We start from the raw sequence: 20,223 nt of genomic DNA, 5'->3' as shown, positions 1-20,223 counted from the left end.
TATAGTTAAAAATTCATATAGTTTTGAATATCTGTTCCATACTGACTAGTGGCAAAGGAGTATTAGTTTCTAATGAATACAGTGAAAAGTTGAATAGGTACTATTCGCTATTATATTACTTACTACTAGTAATTTAAAAATAATACTTAATTTAAACTTAATTTTAATACTAAAACCAATAAAATTAAAACACATAAAATTAAAATACTAGTTAATTTTAAGAAATATATGTTAAACAGCTTGTGGTTTAAATGGAGATAAGATGTGTATCATGACCTGTTTTTAGCTTTTTAGGCTATTATTAACTTTTCTCTTAATAATAATAATTATTATTATTAACAGACATTTCTCAATTTGTTGTATTCAGCAGTATCTTAATAAAAATAGATTTCATTAATAGATAGATTTCATTTATATACTGATATGTGTGTAGTTTTATGAAAAGCCCTTTCAGTGTATTTGGTATTAGCAATTAAACCTGTATGGTTTTTCATTGCTCAATGCTCATATAAGAAGTATTTTAAAAAGACATTCCACTTTAGTAAATTGACAAATGCTTTGCATAGTGATGCCATAGATACCACTGATATATAGATAATGTTTAACTAAATGTCTAATTGCATGATAGCAGTTGTGTTTGTTGTTTTCTGTGGCAGACAATGCAGTCAATTTGTTTAGGTACTAATCATATACTTGAAGGCAGGTGTTCTAACACAGAATTACTAACAGTCATCTCAAGCCACAGGTATGGTCATTGGCTTTTCTAATAAAAACATGTCTTGAACATTTTAATGGTCTGCACTTTGTCTTTTCTGTGGTCTGTTCATTTGACAACATGGTTAACATGCAACAGTGCATGTCGAGTGAGCCTGTAGGAAAACAAAACAAAACAAAAAAACGAATTGTTTGCTTAGCAACTTTCTTACCAGTTTCTGCTGAATTGGGGCTGTTAAAAATAGTAAAACAATAGCATAGCAATTTTGTTGTTTGGTGTTGATGCAGAAGTATTTGAGCCTTGCTGATCAGTGTATGATTTGTCTGTTACTGCTCATCTTTACATCACTCTTCAGTCAATAGGTCCGGCTCTCAGCCAGAGGAAATGTTTGATGAGTTTCCAGTGGGAAACATCCTGACAGTTCCAGGTGGTGCCCCGTAGTGGATAGAGCCCTATACAAAACTGTTAACACCCGCTGAGCCCAGCTGCACTGTGCAGGACTCTTTTGATGAATTTGAATTGATTTGATGAATTTTCTTGTAATTCTTAACATTTTCTCGCCTCTACAGATCTGATGTGGTGTTGCTATCTTCAAATGTCCTTGTCTGTCTAAACCTGATTTGTTTCAAGTTCACAGTGAGAACACTTCCAAATTCACCACAGGCCCCACCTGATGACAGACCTGTATGTGTGGATGCATTCAGGGCTTTTACTGTATTTTCTTTCTCTTTCAATAAAGATTTATTTGTGAATATAGTACCTCAGTACATTGCGAATAATTGTTGGCAGCTAGCCACAGTAACCAGGACGACTCCTTTATCGTGTCTAAATCCCCATAGAGGTTAAAATGAGGACATCATTGTGTTCAATGGACCACTAACTCATTAACCCTTTGTTGTATCTCAGTTTACAGGGATCTGCTCACAGGACTATTCTGAAATCAGGTTGTTTGTAAATTGCTAAAAAAACAAAAAACAAATGTCATTTGGTTGTTATTGTCCCAAATGTGAATGTTACCATAGACATTAAGGGGGACAAGTCCCCTACAATAATTCGATACAGGCAAACTGTCCCCTGATATTCAATATTCTTAATGCTGCTGTACAACCCTCCATTACATAACACTTTTTGTTGTTAAGATGACAAAGTTTTAAAAGTTGCATTTTAGGCTGGTCTATTTGTCGTCATTAATATAAAATACTAAATGTGTTTGAAAATTATTTGAACAGTTGAATAACTGATGACAGACAAAACAGCATCCCAGTAAAAGATTAATATGAAAAGTACATTTATTCTATGAAATACAGGCCCATGATAACTGTACATATTTAGTTGCCCATATTTGAATTGAAGATATGTCATAATAGCAATACTATTTCAGATTAAATGGAGAAAAAAAAAGAGTGATTAAAAAATTTGATTAAATTGAGATTAGATTTTGTGGCATCGTGGTTAAGAGAAGAAATTATAGCTGTATAATACTTGCAAATAGTTTGAATTGTTTACTTGACAATAATTTGTAGTTTTTACTGTTTACTTCTTTCTTTTCCCCTCAAATCCTTTTAAATTCAAATAAATAAATAATACTAGTTATTAAGTAATAATTTCTACAGAATCTGTGTAAACATACATGACACTAAAAATAGAATTTCCATTGACGTCAAAGCAGATTTTTAAAATATGTAATATTTAAACTATTGTAATAATATAGTAAAATTTATAGTTAATAATATAAACGAAATTCATAGCTTGTGTAACTGTCCAGAGATTTGAAAGAAAGAATCTCAATAAAAGACTAAAATTCTTAGGTAAAAGAGAGAGAGAGAGACAAATACTGGCCTAAGTAGTTTGGCACTAGGTTTCATTATTATTTCTTAAAAAAAGTGAAGCCAATTTGTTTCAAAAATAGTATATCTACATTGAAAACATTTTGAAAGAAAGTGTAATATATCCAAGATGAAGCCACTTTTGTTATGCGTCAAGAAAACCAAATTAGAGATATGTGTCAATGTCAATAAGTTTTAAAATACCACATATTTTGACCTTCAGTTTTGATGGTTATCCGTGTGACACATTTAGATCTATTAAAACAAGATATTCGAAGTGTGTAGTGTGTTTTGTAAACATTTTATATCTATTTTTAATTGTATACTTCATTCATAGGAACCAGTACAAGAATGGTCAGACAAATTGTCGTCTACTGAGTGTTCGTGTGTTTCGAGTGGCATTTGCGTTTCAGTGTTCAGCGCCTCCCGGTTTCCGTAGTTCTACAGATGGCAGTGGAGGAGACGCGGATGCTGTAGTTTCTTGCGATTCGTCCTTGCTTCGGATATCACAACAGCGAAATTGTTGCTTATTTAGTCACGGTGGGAATCGGATAGACGACACCTCAGAGCGACATTAATTTCTCATTATTTTATATTTGGAAAGGATTGCTATCTCCTTTGTTTTGTGTAAGTTTGATCAATATCGCTCGTGTCACATTCCGGGCCTCTCAGCTTTAGCATTACGTTACCGATACTACCGAAGACAGCTGCACTCTTTGTTTTCACCGATGTTTTCAGCTATTGCGGAATTGACTGTGGTTTTTATGTCACGTACTGTATGTTAATTGTGTCTCAGCGTACATTGTGCAGATTAAAACTGTAGGGTTGGTGGGTTTGCCTTAAATCGACGGTGCTTGTGAATGCTAACGTTAGCTGTTTGATTTGGCGCAGTTTTGCTTCAGAAAGCTGATAGCTCTTGGTTCACCACAGAAAGCTTGTACGCGAGGTTCTACAAATGTGTATATGTTGAAAACAAGTTTGTATTAGTTGCCAGTGTTGTGATAAAACCGCCTGGGAAAAAAGGTGATGCATGTGAGCACGGATTATGCTTTGTCGTGATGAGAATGTGGAAGGCATGTCGAGATTCTGTGTGGAAATGCGAGCTCACTCGTGCATTGGATACATAAAAAGTGCAGCTAAATGGGATGTTTCGTTGTCAAGTCGACGGAAGACTCCTTACTTGTGTCTCCTGAGTGTTTTGCAACTGAAAATACGCCTCGTTTAATGTTCCTAGTGGATGGTATTTGGTGGCATTGGGATTTGACAGTCTAATTATAGACTATCAGTCAGGATAATTTTTTAAGACTTTTAATATATATTAAATATATAAACTTAAATTAAAAAGTATTTTCTACAAGACAAGTTTATAGAACATAACTATGGTTTATATTATTCAATTCTAGACCGTTCAGATGTAAATGCGTTGTGAGTTTTGTGTGTGTTAATCTGAAGTATAATGGAAATTTGCTTGAGGGTAAACTTCATTTCTGAGTCTCATTGTTTGCATTTAAAGCAGTGGTTCCCACCCTTTTTACTCCAAGGCCCCACATTGTCCAAGAGAATGTATTTCTTTTTGTACTGATGCTGTAATGACATAACCATGATTAAACACTATTCATTAAAATGTTAAGTAGGAACAATTTTGTTTTGTTTTTTAGAAATCTACAAGTCCCAGCTTGTTTCTTTGCCCACTCTCCTTCCTTATTCTTTCCTGTCTTTATCCTTCACTGTGCTATCTAAAAAAAAGCATAAACGTATAAATTATTAAATTAATAATAATAATAATGGAACTCTAGATCCTTTTGCTACCATGAGTTTGCAGAGGCCCCCTTTTTGAGAACCACTGATTTAAAAGCTTTTGTAATTTAAGATTTTGCACTAAAGTGAGGTGGAATTGTGTGTTCAGTGTGTTGAAATGTTGTTTTATTATGTGGTTTGATGGCTGTGCAGTTTGCAGGTTGCTATTTGATAAGGTTCTATTGGAAACTGTGTATATAAAACTATAACAAACAGGATTAAAAGTACATAGTATTTTACAGTTAGCGAGATGCAGTAAGTGTCTTTTAGCTGTATGGATGCTAGTAGCGATATCTGTAATTTCTTGAAACTGCATAATCTTTTTACGACATTTCTCTCTGATAGTATGCTCAGCTGATAAGTTTTAATTGTGAATGGAGTTCATATTACTTGCAAATTTGCATGTAGAAACTGAGGTCATCAGGTTGTAAAACTAGTCTTTCCTGTTAATCCGAATCTTGTGGAACAAAGTTGTTTTTCTGGATCAGGAGACATTGTTATTTGCCACAGACTGGCTGTTATTGTTGTTAGGTTATTTTTTTTTGGTGGTGAGAGGTCTGTTTCACTTAACTTTGCAGTTTAACCTTGGTTTGAAAATGTTAGTTGGGATCTCTTTTGAATATTGTGATATGGAGGCAACAGTTGAGTCAGCGATAACGCTATTATATGTGCCCCTTTGTCTGCAGGTCCTGTTGTGTGTGCTCCATCATGGCTGTGGTCATCCGATTACAGGGACTCAGAATCACGGCTGGTTCTGAGGACATTCGCAATTTCTTCACTGGGCTCAGAATCCCTGATGGTGGGGTTCATATAATTGGTGGGGAGCGTGAGGAAGCTTTTATAATATTTGCATCTGATGAAGATGCAAGACGAGCGATGGCGCGCTCGGGAGGCTGCATTAAGGGTTCTCCCGTCAACTTGCTCCTGAGTAGCAAGTCAGAAATGCAGAGTATTCTCGAGGAAAGCACTAGAAGGTCTGATTTAAAAAACAGGGGCATGTACAAGGAGGTTGTCAAAAGTCCTTCTGCGGAACGAGGCCCTCTGCCATTCAATAAGGACCAGAGAGCAGACATAAGAAGGCCGGATCATCAAGAGATGAGGAACAGGCCACCTCTATCTTCATTCAGTGAGACACGACACCAGAGAGAAGGGAGCGTGTCAGGGAGAGATGAACTTTACCTGAAATTGACAGGGATGCCATTCTCTGCGACAAAGGACAACGTCTATACCTTTTTCAGTGGGTTACAGATTGAAGACATTATGTTTTTGAGAAACCCCAGAGGTATGTTCAACGGCCAGAGTCTTGTGCGCTTTGCTACCAAAGTGGATGCAGTCGAAGCTCTGAAGAAGGATCGACAATACATGGGACCTCGGTATATCCAACTAACAAGATGCTCCGAGGAGCAGTGGCTGGCAGAAGGAGGTCTTGTTCAGCCGGACAGTCGGAAAAGAGCGTCCTTAGATCGAGCCAGATCTCGATCTCCCATTTCCTACAAGTCAAGATCACGATCGCCCTCTCATGAAGAATACTGCGTCATGTTTGAGAACTTGCCTCACATGGTTGAAAAGAGAGATTTGAGGGTGTTACTTCATCCGGTTTCTCTGAAAGATGATCAGATTATTATCTTTGCCCAAAAAAAGGATGATAGGACCAAATCGGCTGTTGTGGTGTTTAGAAATCTCACAGACTATTGTGCTGGCTTGGTTCATAATAAGGAAATGTTGATGAACAAGGTAGTGTACGTGTCGCCCATCTCCAAGGAGAAAATGGTCACCTTGTTGGAATCGTCTGTTGATGTGCGAGATGAGGGAAAAGGGTCAAGACGCTCCTCAGAAGCGCCCCAGCCTCAACGAAACAATTCTGATTCGCAGTTGAGGTGTCTCTATGTGCGCAATCTCCCATTTGATGTTCGTAAGGTGGAGATCATGGACTTCTTTAATGGATTTCCGCTGTCAGAGGATAGGGTTGTCTTATTGAGGGACGAAAGAGGAGCTGGGCTCGGTGAGGCTTTGGTGATCTTCCAGTCTGAGAAGGAGGCCATGACGGCACAGTCCCTAAATGGACAGAGGTTTCTTGGATCCGAAGTCATGCTTAAGTGCATAACAATGGGCCAGATGCAGAAGTTTGGCGTGAATGACCAGTTGATGGATAGCCCGCAAGAAAGGAACCTTCAGAGAACTGAAATTTACAAAGATGCTCCTCATTTTTCAAACACTCAGATGCCTCGAGATGATTGTGAGATGCAGCCTAATTTGCGCCCAGGTTTTGGAGGTCGTGATCGCTTTGAGCCTAATTTTGGCCACAATGATGCATTTGGGCCGGGACCGGATGGTAATGGACGTCAGTGTTATGGATCACCTGACCAACAACTTGATGGTCCGACTTGTCTTAAATTGGTCAATCTACCCTCTCAGATAAGGATCGATGAGATTTATGACTTCTTCTATGGATACAGAGTGATTCCAGGTTCTGCCTCATTGCTGTATGATAGAAATGGAGCTCCCAGACGGTCAGCAACGGTAGCATTCGAAACCCACAGAGAGGCACTCACTGCTCTTCAAGAATTAAATGGAAGACCAATTGGCACCAGGAAAATTCAGATTTTGCTTGTGTAGATATGCTTTTGGACTACAATGTTGATGAAACTGGTGTTTTTCCTACTTTATTTCCTTTTTTAAAGCTGTCTGTGCAAGTAAAGTTTTTGTTTTTTTTGCTTGCCTTTCATAAATCTTAAATTTAGATTCATACATTACATCTTGATTATTCTAAAATGATGCATTTGTATGCACGTTAGTGACAGTATCTAGACTTTTGTGCTGTTGAATGTTTTCCCCTAATGTTTATTTTACTAAACATTTGTCACCAATATATTTTGTTTTCAGATAAAATCAGATTTTAAAGAATCTTCTTAACATTGTGGAATCGTAAATTTCTTACTGCACCCAGATAAATGTCAATTCATGTTTAATGCTAATAAATGCATCTGGTATGTCTGATTTCTTTCTCGGTGCTTTTTTTCTTGCAGTGGTTCACAATGGGTTTTTTGCCTAGTTGGTGCAGTTTTATTGTCAGTCCAATAATGATATTGTGATGCATTTCATCTTAATAATTGCAAAAAGAATTGTCAGTTATTTCGATTACCAATATAATCTATCATAGAAGTAAGAGTGGCATCAAATATTTCACCTTCTATATTGTTTGCAAACAGCTTGCTGAAATATTTGATCAGCATTCAAGTCTTTTTCTTTTTTTTGTGCTTTACAGACTGTTCTGCATATAAGGTGTGTATGAGTTGTTCACAGCAGGTCAGAAAGGGGGAACAATAAATGTTTATCAAAAGCAGTTTGACAATTTTGTTAAGCAGGTGGTAGTCAAATCCCTGAACTTCTAACTTAATAAACTAGTCTAAACTGATTGGCTGGTCCTAGCTGGTTTAAGCTGGTCTCCCAGCCTGGTCAAGCTGGTTTTAGCTGGTTGTTCTAGCTGGTCTCCCAGCCTGACCAGCTAAAGAAGTGGTCAAAACCCCATTAAAATTAGCCTTCTGACCAGTTATGACCAGCTTAGGCTGGGTGTATTTTTTTTTTTTTTTTAAGAAGTTTAGTGCATTTGTTATGAACGACACAATTCACAAAGTGCTATTATTTCAGCAAAAAACCTATACATTTATAAGAATTTAACTACCATCATCTATAAAGAGCCCATGCTTAGTGATTACTTGTATAAATCTAATGACAGAATCTTAACTAAAACCTTTTTTTCCTGAAGATTCATACCCTAGGACTTTTAATATATGGAGCACGAGGGAACAATTATTCTGTATAGTATCTGACCTGTTTTAAGAGAGAGAGAGAGGAGAATTACAAAACTCAAATACTAGCTAACAATGAAAGCTGTGAGACTGGGTAACTTCATCCACAGTCATAATGAACGCAGGGATGAAGAGAGTCACGAGCTCCGGCTGAATGAACGTGTTGGAAATGACGGAGACTGAAGCTGGACGCTGTGTCAGAGAGAACTCGTAAGTTGCCATTATAATAATTACGCGTTTATTTTGGACTAATTGTGTTGTGACAATCTTCTGTTAATTTTTTTTTGTCTCTCGTGAAGATGTTAAGTGGTAAAAAAAAAAAAAACCTTATCAAAAGAAAAGTTCTCAGTCGTCGTGGTTCGTGGCTAGCAGCTAGCACCGTTGATGCCGTTTGAGTCAGAAGTTTACGCCACCTTTATTTTCAATATTTTAGACCTATTTAACATTGGTATGTTGCCATTCTTTGTTTTCACAGTTCAACGGGACATGTTTGATGATTTTCACAAAGTATATTTACCTGACTCATTCGTTGTGTGAGATATTAGCCTAACTGAACTGAGATTGATGATGTCAATATCTCTCATCTGTCATCTTTTCCATTTTTTCCCCGTTATGTTTCTAAATATAAGAAGAACAGTTCTCAGTGTATCACCTACCTTAGGTTGGCGACAATCTGCCTCAGATATAATGTACTGGACACTTTATTTGTCTGATGTTAGTGTAAAACAGGATAACATTGTACACTATCCAATTAAACTGTGATAATATGCCCAGAAACACCTGTTGCTGAGAAATAAATAACCAATATTTACTTAAACTAAAATATGGCTTCTTGAAACAGATGTACCTGACTTCATAATGGCATGAACAGAATATCATGATGTTCTGATATCAGGTCATAGCAACCTAGTGTATGTGCTTATTTTTTTCCACTTTTACTCAGAATAAAGCTATAAATGTTGGGGAGCAATACTTCAGTAAACATTCTAAACATTACTAATTTTATGGCTTTTAGACATGGAATAATTTAATTAGAATCAAATAAAAATGTGTGGCTGATTCTACAGTGGATCGCATCCTTCTGTATGGAGCCAGGTATAGCCCTGTTACTTGTCAAGAAAATGAAATAGGTGAAAATATGTTGACAGTATGTTCACAATAATAGGTGAAAACAATATTATGTTGAAATGTTTGTCAGAAAAATGGATGTCTCAAAAAGGATCATCAGAAATCTGGAACCAGCGAGACCACTGCGCCGTCTTAACATTAATCAAGGTACCAATCGTGAATGTTCATACTGGTTTCAACCTTTAAAAATGCAAATCAATGCATTTCAGTTGATGCTAGTTTGATTGTTTTTCTGTGTGTGTTTGGTGTGTATTTTTTTTTTTTTTTTTTTGGTTATCTCAATTATAGTGCCTCAAAGCTATGCTGAGATTAAGCCGGTAAGACCAATTTTAATATGTTCATGCTTTGCAGTTGCTGGCCTCTTCTTTGCTTATCTTTTTCCTCTGAGAGAGTGTCTTTTTTGTCCGGTAACTGTTTTTACTGTGGACAGGACAACATTATTAAAGTGGAGCATTTCTATGAAATCCTGCATCTTCAAAGCACTAGCGCCCAACCAAAGAAGAAAGGCAAGTGTCTGCTGCAGTATACATGTGCGTCTCAATAAATTATAATGTCGTGGAAAAGTTCATTTATTTCAGTAATTCAACTCAAATTGTGAAACTCGTGTATTAAATAAATTCAATGCACACAGGCTGAAGTAGTTTAAGTCTTTGGTTCTTTTAATTGTGATGATTTTGGCTCACGTTTAACAAAAACCCACCAATCTCAACAAATTAGAATATGGTGACATGCCAATCAGCTAATCAACTCAAAACACCTGCAAAGGTTTCCTGAGCCATTAGCACAAATTAAAAAACTTCTTAAGACCAATAAAAATAAAAAAACATTTTAGTGAATTGTTGGCCTTCTGGAAAGTAATGTTCATTTACTGTACATGTACTCAATACTTGGTAGGGGCTCCTTTTGCTTTAATTACTGCCTCAATTCGGCGTGGCATGGAGGTGATCAGTTTGTGGCACTGCTGAGGTGGTATGGAAACCCAGGTTTCTTTGACAGTGGCCTTCAGCTCATCTGCATTTTTTGTTCTCTTGTTTATCATTTTCCTCTTGACAATACCCCATAGATTCTCTCTGGGGTTCAGGTCTGATGAGTTTGCTGGCCAGTCAAGCACACCAACACATTTAACCAACTTTTGGTTCTTTTGGCAGTGTGGGCAGGTGCCAAATCCTGCTGGAAAATGAAATCAGCATCTTCAAGAAGCTGATCAGCAGAAGGAAGCATGAAGTGCTCCAAAATTTCTTGGTAAACGGGTGCAGTGACTGTTTTTTCAAAAAAACAAGCAGATGACATCGCACCCCAAATCATCACAGACTGTGGAAACTTAACACTGGACTTCAAGCAACTTGGGCTATGAGCTTCTCCATCCTTCCTCCAGACTCTAGGACCTTGGTTTCCAAATGAAATACAAAACTTGCTCTCATCTGAAAAGAGGACTTTAGTCCATTCCTTCTGAAGTTCACTCAAATTCATGAATCGATTTTGCTTGACAATCCTCATAAGGCTCCTTGTGAAGGGTGTCAATGATTATCTTCTGGACAACTGTCAGATCAGCAGTCTTCCCCATGATTGTGTAGCCTAGTGAACCAAACTGAGAAACCATTTTGAAGGCTCAGGAAACCTTTGCAGGTGTTTTGAGTTGATTAGCTGATTGGCATGTCACCATATTCTAATTTGTTGAGATTGGTGGGTTTCTGTTAAATGTGAGCCAAAATCATCGCAATTAAAAGAACCAAAGACTTAAACTACTTCAGTCTGTGTGTAATGATTTATTTAATACACAAGTTTCACAATTTGAGTTGAATTACTGAAATAAATGAACTTTTCCACAACATTCTATTTTATTGAGATACACCTGTAAATTCTCTAAAAGGATCAAGGAGATGATTATACCTGTAATTAGAAGAAAAACAATGCATTGATAATACAGTGTTAAAGTAGTTCTTATAATATTTGTTGTTGTTGTTGTTTAAACTGTAGCTGAAAGAATTTGCTACACTCGGGACTTCCTCATCAAGTTGGCAAGTTGTCCAATGGCTAAGATGAAACCTGAGTTTTTACCAGAACATCCAATCGTTTTGGAGAAGGGAGTGAGTTGATTGGATTTCTTCCTTCAGATTTTGTGAACCACTTGTTTGGTAAAGGTTGGTTTCTGTAGGTGTAAGATAATAAACACATATTGCACAACGTTTCCAATGATCATTTTTTTCACCCAATCTAGAGAACCAATGATGTGCCCAGATACTTCATCACCAACTACAACAACAATGAGGACTTGTAAGTGCATTCATAAAACTAATATCACAAACAATGCAAGAGCTGGAGTTGACATTAGTATTTTATGTTGGATGTTAATAGTTTTGCTTATATATTAACAGTTTATCCATTTATATTTCTTTTCATAGGGCTGACTAATGTGGGGAATTTCTTACAATCTTTTTTTAATTGTCCTAAAACTGCACTGCATGGGGACCAAGTGGAAAGGGTCACAAGTTAAAATCATAACTTTCAAGGTTATAAAGGGTAAAATATTTGCCTTAATTTTACAATGAAAACTGAATTTTGTAAAGACAAATATTAATACAAAAAATAAAAATAAATTGTTGCAATGCTGGTTCCTAACCAGTCCACAGTATACAAAAAGTTAAATGATACTAACAGCACTGATGCCTTGATCCTTGCGAAAGATTTCACACCCAATTTTGTCATGGTAAACTCGTTGCCTTTCATGACCATACACTTTTGTTTTACCTTATTAGACAATTGTGATGTCAAACTCAGGCTTTTGATACTTGCCTAATGTAGGTTGTGTTACTATAATGCACTAAAACAGCTGTTCTGGATTCACGTTCTGTGGTGTTAAAATTACTGTATTTTAGAGCTGAAACAACTAATCGATTTAATCGATTAAAATCGATTATTAAAATAGTTGTCAACTAATTTAGTAATCGATTCGTTGCTAAATAATTTTTATGTGCCGTAAGCGGCTCATTTCGTGCATATTTTAAATCTGCGGTGACCAAAGTGTGGCAGTAATGAGCCACCGGAGGTTTTACTCAGCCAGTACAGCAGGAGAAGCAGCGACTAGCCAATAGCTGGCCTCGTTTTATGTCACGTGCTTCCCGCACAGCGTCTCTCTGCAGCATTCAGCGTGATGGGTGAGGCAGGCGGCAGTGGAGTAAGCTCGAGAAAGAAAAAGAAAAAAGCGGAAGATAAAACTAATCGGACTAAGTCATCCAAAATGTGGGAGCACTTTACTTTGAGCCTTCAAAAAAGAAGAGTAACCTGTAAACTGCGGCAGGAAACATATCCTCTAAAAAGAGATCAAGCCTAACTGTTAAGCCCTGAACATTTGGACATATTGACCTTTTTGCACTGCAATGCAAAGTTTTTCTCTCAAATAATGAGTGAATAGTGTTCTGCCTCATTTCCCACAGGTAGTCGAATTCCTGTCAGTTCAGGCATAAGCGGTTTTGTTAACATTTTATTGCTTTATTACATTTTTGAATTTTGCACTGTTATAAGGACCACTACATATCTAAATCCGATGAAAATCACAGTGTGCAGACTTTTATTTGTGTAGATTCTGCAGTACAATGTTGTTTGCAAATGTTTAGTCGTAAAAGCTGATAACATTGCTTTTTAACAATTAACATTTAAAGCTTTGTCGTTTACCAGTTCATAATTCAGTCTTGCAGCCTAATTATGACTGAATGAGAGAGGTTAATGTTTAAATGTATTTGAAATGCACTTTTTTTCTAAGTATTCACTGCCCCTTTTCACACAGCAGGTTTTTTGTGTGTGTCCAATTTTTTTTCTGGACAACCTTCTGATGGATTTTACTTTAAATTTTATTTTAAAATGTGAGTTCCATTCAGGTTTCATGCCATTGGCACTTTATTCGAAGGATTGTTTACAGTTTCACAGCATAAGCTATAAAGCTGTTTCCCAGGTATAAGCTGTGTGTTTACAGGAAAAAAATAATAAAATGCAATTTACTGCAATTTTATTCTGTTTTATTCTTATTCTTCGTGAAAATATGTTCTGAAAGATTCCTTAATAAGCTTTGTTCGGGATGTTAAACTACTTTAGGAGCCCTAAGGACTGCCATGGTGAAAACATTATTTGAAATCTCCTTGTGAAATTTGCTAGAGTATGTATGGGTCAGTGTTTTGATTGCAGAAGAGTTCGACAAAGGATAACTAACAAATAATAAAACACAACTCCAGGTATGTTTTTGATGAGGATATGACAATGCAAAATGTTTAAAATCTCTAAAAAGTCTATGTTGAATGATAAAGATCCTTTGTTAATAATTTACTTGGGAAAAAAATGGGCAAAACTAAAATATAAGTACATAAACCGATTCATCGATTAATACCAAAAAAAACAGAACGATTAATAGAAAAACAAAAAAATAAAAATACACATCCCTAAAAAATTTGGATATTTGGACTTGAAGTGTTTAAGATTGAAGTGCACCTTAAATTACAGACTGATTTCTAGCAAGTTCATATGCCTGAGTTACACTTCATAGAATCAGAATGGGAATGTTTTCACTTTGCTTAACTGTATTAACACTGGACAATATAGAGAGAATTATAATTTGACAATTATTGAGCCTGTGGATGGGTAATAAGCTCTTTTTTTTCTTTTTTAAAGGAACAGTAAGCTATTTTCACTTTTGCAAACATTGCACTTGAAAATAGATCTCTTTGTTTGCATAAGTATTCATACGTCTGATATTTAATTAATTGCTGTGAAGTGGATTGGAGCACAGAATAAGTGTTTGTTACAGTACTGTAGCTTTATTATTATTTTATTAAAATAATTTTTGTTTTTAAATAATCGACCGCTCTGGATCTTGTGCAAGGATATCTTTTTTTATTTCCCCTGATTTGCACATCTGGGCAGAAGCAATATTTGCTTTTTGTGTCACACTGTAATTTGTCAATTCATTGTCTCAACTTGAAATTGGATTTATTCCACTAAATTCACTTAGTAAAGAAACATTTCTTTTACTTGCTGCTTAATTATTTTATTGATTTTTCTTGCATGCTTACATTTGAGAAACACACAGTTTTTAATTTTTTTTGAAGGAAAATAAATAAACACTGCAGAGCTAGACACTGCTGATCAACTGAATGCGCATGTAGCAGCATGTTAAAATGTTTTCATCTTTAAAAAAAATTTCATTAAATCTTGGGCACAATGCATTAAATACAGTCGGTGGTAGCCTATATTTTTATTTATTTGATTTATTTAAGTTGCATTTTCTGTATAAATTTATTTTTGACTGATAAAGTCAAATAATTGTGAGATCAATGCTTTCCTATTGGTCAGTGTTAGAGGAGCTCAGCTTGGCCTGACAGCTAGCCTGTCCCGGACCAGGTTAGTTTCTCAGCTGCCAGAGTGACTGAGCTTGAGCTATGAAACCAAGTCGAGTGATAATAAGTCAGACTAACTGATCATCTCAATGTCAAAAGGTAGTCAAATTTTGTGTTTGTATATATATATATATATATATATATATATATATATATATATATATATATATATATATATATATTGTTTATAAGGTTGCCTTTGTTTTAGATTGTTTTCATTTCTGAAACAATTGGATGAGATACATCAAACAAAAAGTTCAAAATGAATAAAACGATATTTATAAAAAAAAATAACAAATTATCATACGTTGGTGGAATATATATCTATAGTTAATGTGATTATAAATTAAGCTACTTGTGATAGTCATCTCAATGTCAAAAGGTAGTCAAATTTTGTGTTTGGTCTATGACGTAAGTGGTGCTCGCGCACCAGTATCTATCCCAACTGCAGACATGAGGCCCCGCCTCTATCATTATTCTTTCTATGAAGGACTTCTCTACGGTCCAATCCTTTGCTACTACTAGTCCGTCCTGCCGCAGGAGGCGGGGCTTGCGGAAAAACTCACGCTGTTCGTGAGATACTGTCACGTACACCAGCGGCAGCCGGATGTTTGACAGCAGCAGCAGCAGCAGCAGCAACTGAGCAAAACCCACGGTTTTTTATCAAGTGACCTTTCCGGCGGACACCGCATCAGGAGGCGTTATAAACGTACATATCACGGTAACGAACACTGACCTTTGTTAAGACACTATCCTTTAATGCATACTGTTTAGTCAATTTTATTGTTAGGCAAAGTTGTTTAATTATGCATCTGTCGAGTTGTTACACAAGACGGTTTTTACGTTGAAAAGTGATGGTTTGTTGATGTGTCTATCTTAGGGATAAAACGGAGAATGCCGCTGAGTGAAGAGAAGAACGGGGCGTGCGATGGGTATGAATGAAACAGTCGTGTCTTCATTATTTCCTTACTCTTAATATGTGCACGGACTTTCAGCCCTTCTGTTTCATGTCATTCAGTAATTTATGGAAGGATTTATCCAACCACTGTTTATCGCACTGGATAAATGACAGATTCATTCACTGGACACAAAAGTTTCATTTAGTTCTTTGAGAATTGATACAAAATGGAAATCATATGTTCCACTCTGTGCCCTTCTCACAACCCCTGTGTTACTTCCTAACGGTTATTACGTTATATTGGGTGGTTAAAGGGGTCATATGATGATTACAAATTTTCCTTTATCTTTGGAGTGTTACAAGTGCTTGATGCATAAAGAAGATCTGTAAAGTTGCAAAGACTAAAGACTCAAATCCAAAGAGATATTCTTTATAAAAGTTAAAGGGGTCATATGATGTTGGCTAAAAAGAACATTATGTATTTGGTGTAATGAAATGTGTTTATGCGGTTTAAGGTTAAAAAACACATTATTTTCCACATAATGTACATTATAGTTTCTCCTCTATGCCCCGCCTTTTGAAACGCATCGATTTTTACAAAACTCATCAGTCTGAAAAGCGAGGTGTGCTCTGATTGGCCAGCTATCCAGTGCATTGTGATTGGCCAAATGTTTCAAGCGTCTTTCAATGTTCTTTTAACAATGTCATATGACCCCTTTAAAGTGTTACTTTAAACAGTTCTCCTAATAACCAACCAACAGCTGTCCTGTTTTATATAACTGCCAAACTTATATTTTCCCTGCATAGGTCCATATATGTGAACAATCCCCATTTAGATTCCATGAAAGATGACATCCTTTACCATTTTAACCTGGGAACATCCACTCACGATTTACCAGCGATGTTTGGAGATGTCAAAGTAAACTTCAGTTCTTTTCCAAATTAAAATCTTACTCATTTAGAATTATTCAGGGACTGTCTTACTCACTTGGTTGTACGTTTTGTCTCAGTTTGTGTGTGTAGGAGGAAGTCCATGGAGGATGAGGTCTTTCACTGAATACATTGCCAAAGAACTGGGGCTATCAGAGCCTAATGCTGAATTTCCAAATATATGTGAAGGAACCGATCGCTATGCCATGTACAAAGTTGGACCTGTGCTGTCTGTCAGTGTGAGTGAACCTAAACTCATCCACATGAACAGTTCCATTCAAAAGACTAGGGTCAGTAAAGGCATTTACAATGTTACAAAATATTTCTAATTCATATAAACGCTGTTCATTTGAACTTTTTTATTCATCAAAGAATCCTGATCAAATCTAGTGCGGTTTCCACAAAAATATTAAGCAGCACAACTGTTTATAGTGTACAAATAAGCATATTAAAATATTTACATGCACTAATTGTCCTCAATTTCTGTTTATATCCTAAACATTGCAATATTCTTCTCATATTTGTTCACATGTGCGTTACATATATTACAAAAAAAAAAAAAAACTTCAGCATATGTGCAGTGCCCACTTGCCATGATCTGTGCAATCTGTAGGTATTTTTGAATCCAATTAGACGCGTTTACATTTTTTTTTTTCTTCTGTGGTTCAGATTATGTCGGGTCAACACCACCCCGTTCATTTAGGTCAAATTTGTACTTGGATCAAGCTCAGTCAGACTGATTGTTCACATGAAAACTTTTTTAGTCTGATTGAGCCATCAGTCGATTATAAACCGTATTTTGGTGAATTTAAACATAACTAGTAAGACTGGAGTGATGACTTCAGCTTTGCCATCACAGGAATTAATTAGATTTGAAAATATATTCAAATGGAAAAGTTCATTTAAATTGTAATATGTTACAATATTACTGTTTTTACTGTATTTTGATCAAATACATGCTGCCTTGGTTTCTTTCAAAACCACTCTTACTGACCACAGAGTTTTGAATGGTACTGTAGTGTTTTTGTGTATCCGTGGCCATCAAACATCTTTAATAATAGTGCCTTTGTCTGTACTTTTAAAGGGATACTCCACCCCAAAATGAAAATTCTGTCATTAATCACTTACCCCCATGTCGTTCCAAACCCGTAAAAGCTTCAATCGTCTTCAGAACACAATTTAATATATTTTGTATGAAAGCCGGGAGGCCTGTGTAGGTAAGTAAATAACAGTGTCAAGGTCCAGGAAAGTATGAAAGACATCATCAGAATACTCCATCTGCCATCAGTGGTTCAACCGTAATGTAATGAAGCGACGAGAATACTTTTTGTAAGCAAGGGGAACTAAAATAACAACTTTATTCAACAATTCCTATCACAACAATCACCTCTGACAAAGGAATTGTTGAATAAAGTCATCTGTTGACAAAGGAATTGTTGAATAAAGTCATTTGCGCTTTTTTTTTTCAAATCAAAGCTAAATACATGTAGAAACAGGGCATCCTTGTGGCGTGGATGATACAGAAGAGCATATGGTGATATGGAGAGACACAGAGAATACAAAAGAATTCATAAAAAAATGAATACAAAAATAAAGTCATAATTTTTGAATTCTTCAGTTTTTTTTTGTTTTCCTCGCTTACAAAAGTGTTCCCGTTGCTTCATATAACCCAGATTTCACGTCTGATGGCAGATGGAGTATTCTGACGAGGACTTTCATACCTTTCCTGGACCTTGACACTGCTATTTACTTGGCAGTCTATGGGACAGTCTCAGGCCTCTCGGTTTTCATCCAAAATATCTTAAATTGTGTTCCGAAGACGAACAAAGCTTTTACGGGTTTGGAATGACATGGGGGTAAGTGATTAATGACAAAATTTTCATTTCGGGGTGGAGTATCCCTTTAAGTGCACAATTGCAAATTAAGTTTGCCTGGATGTTAACATAGATTTTTTTCTGTGTTCTAGCATGGCATGGGCATCCCATCTATCTCTATAATGTTGCACGAGCTTATCAAGCTCCTGTATCATGCCCACTGCACTGATGTCACTGTAATGCGCATCGGAACGTCAGGTGGAATAGGTACACTGCTTTTACAATTGAACTGCTTAATCAAAAGGGTGTTTTCATGCTTTCAAAATCAACTCCTACCTCACCCTGATGTTGTGAAACCATGGGATTTTTTTTTATGTCATTTCCTGACTCATTGTTTCCTGACTGAGCTGTTTTTTCCGTATTTTGTCAGGTTTAAAGCCAGGTACTGTGGTGGTTACCAAACAGTCAGTGGATTCTGTGTTCCAGCCTCGCTTTGAGCAGATCATCCTGGGAAAACCAGTGGTCAGGAGCACAGAACTCGATGCCGAACTTGCAGAGGAGCTTCTTCAGTGTGGCAAAGACCTTGCAGAGTTTGAGACTGTTATTGGTAACACAATGTGCACCCTTGACTTCTATGAAGGTATAAATATTTTGCAATTTTATAGAATGTTATAATTGCAGTGTCAGTTTTTTTGCACGGTTGGGTTTGTTGCATTTGAATGCTCTGTCTTGGTACAGGTCAAGCTCGGCTGGATGGGGCCTTCTGCTCGTACAGTGAAGAAGATAAACAGAGCTATCTTGCCGAAGCCTATGCCGCTGGGGTTCGTAACATTGAGATGGAGTCATCTGTGTTTGCAGCCATGTGCAAACTGAGCAATCTTCGAGGCATGTCTTTTTTAATACACCATGTACTGAGCAATGAGCAATACTTGCGCAAGTTTGTGATATTTCATCGGTTGTTTAGGTTAATACAAAAAAGCCTTTATGCATCTTTTAGTGCAGTTTATCTGTTTTAGCAGACTGATTTTACCTCTTAAACCTGCTGATGTTGTTTATTATAGATTGGTTAATGTTATGTGATAATATTGAAGAATTCTTTCCTGTTTCTTCAGCTGCGGTTGTGTGTGTAACACTGCTGGACAGACTGAAAGGAGACCAGATGACCAGCTCTCATGACATCCTGCATAACTACCAGCAGCGACCTCAGGTCTTGGTTGGACATTACATCAAAAAGAAGCTGAATGCCTATAAGAAAAGTTAGTTTGAAAGCTTTTAAGAAAGCTTTTAGAAGAGTCCCAGGTGAAGGTAGGGAAAAGTATAGTGCAGTTATTTGAATATATGGCAAAGAAGCAGCTCTTACAAGTTTATCAAAAGTGGCCAAGATAACAGAAATACCTTTGAATTTTTCTACAGTTTAATACTGCAACAACCTCATGCCTTGAATGTAATACCTTAATTTCCTTGTTTTAAATTGATAATAGGCACATTATTTATTAGACAATTTGATTTGTCTTAACAGATATTTATGATTGTTTTAAAAGGCACTTATTAAAACTACTTCTGATGAAGTAGTTGTGTAAAAGGGAAAGATTTTATAAAAAAGAGAGAGAGAACTAAGCGGTTTTAGCACTAGTTACCTTAAAAGAGTCCAAGGTGCATTTTCAAAATACAATAAACCTCTGTTTGTTGGTCTATGGTTATGTTACAAACAAATTGTTTGTAAAATTTTACTGTAATGTTCACAAATGTCTTAAATTTAAATGTTCACAAATTTAAATTTAAATTTGCTATGTTTAACATAGAATGTATTATTTTATTTCCGTACCTGAACATTTTGTTACACAAAATTCTGAAAAATAATTTAATAAATGAAAGTTGTATGTGGTCCAATTTCAGTCTTATATGAAATAAATGCAAATAAA

General features: G+C 36.2%; 3 protein-coding genes across 5 annotated transcripts; all 3 read left to right on the top strand.

The window, feature by feature from the left end:
- Positions 1–2,934: 2,934 nt before the first annotated feature.
- On the top strand, positions 2,935–7,335 carry LOC109063192 (RNA-binding protein 12B-like). 2 transcript variants are annotated; one of them, XM_019080279.2, is made up of 2 exons: positions 2,935–3,168; positions 5,025–7,335. In XM_019080279.2, the coding sequence occupies exon 2, from the start codon at positions 5,047–5,049 to the stop codon at positions 6,952–6,954; it is 1,908 nt and encodes a 635-aa protein (XP_018935824.1). In that variant the 5' UTR covers positions 2,935–3,168; positions 5,025–5,046; the 3' UTR covers positions 6,955–7,335. The 2 variants fall into 2 exon arrangements, with proteins under 2 accessions (XP_018935824.1, XP_042628138.1); XM_042772204.1 differs by having other exon boundaries at positions 2,941–3,081.
- Positions 7,336–7,433: 98 nt separating this feature from the next.
- LOC109063198 (uncharacterized protein C8orf88-like) lies at positions 7,434–12,143 on the top strand. The gene is made up of 7 exons (XM_042772205.1): positions 7,434–8,357; positions 9,346–9,422; positions 9,564–9,592; positions 9,706–9,781; positions 11,253–11,362; positions 11,494–11,549; positions 11,678–12,143. The coding sequence occupies exons 1-7, from the start codon at positions 8,302–8,304 to the stop codon at positions 11,685–11,687; spliced, it is 414 nt and encodes a 137-aa protein (XP_042628139.1). The 5' UTR covers positions 7,434–8,301; the 3' UTR covers positions 11,688–12,143.
- A 2,904-nt stretch (positions 12,144–15,047) lies between these two features.
- On the top strand, positions 15,048–20,223 carry LOC109063196 (uridine phosphorylase 1-like). Of its 2 annotated transcripts, none has more exons than XM_042772199.1 (8): positions 15,048–15,368; positions 15,540–15,591; positions 16,365–16,476; positions 16,568–16,726; positions 18,454–18,568; positions 18,732–18,941; positions 19,040–19,186; positions 19,414–20,223. In XM_042772199.1, exons 2-8 carry the CDS (start codon positions 15,554–15,556, stop codon positions 19,560–19,562), a joined length of 930 nt encoding a protein of 309 aa, XP_042628133.1. In that variant the 5' UTR covers positions 15,048–15,368; positions 15,540–15,553; the 3' UTR covers positions 19,563–20,223. The 2 variants fall into 2 exon arrangements, with proteins under 2 accessions (XP_042628133.1, XP_018935829.1); XM_019080284.2 differs by having other exon boundaries at positions 15,051–15,380.

This window comes from Cyprinus carpio, chromosome A16, assembly GCF_018340385.1.
Source record: "Cyprinus carpio isolate SPL01 chromosome A16, ASM1834038v1, whole genome shotgun sequence".
In the NCBI taxonomy this organism is placed as follows: Eukaryota; Metazoa; Chordata; class Actinopteri; order Cypriniformes; family Cyprinidae; genus Cyprinus; species Cyprinus carpio.
The sequence above is the reverse complement of the archived record's forward strand: the minus strand, read 5'-3'. Positions and strand labels throughout refer to the sequence as shown.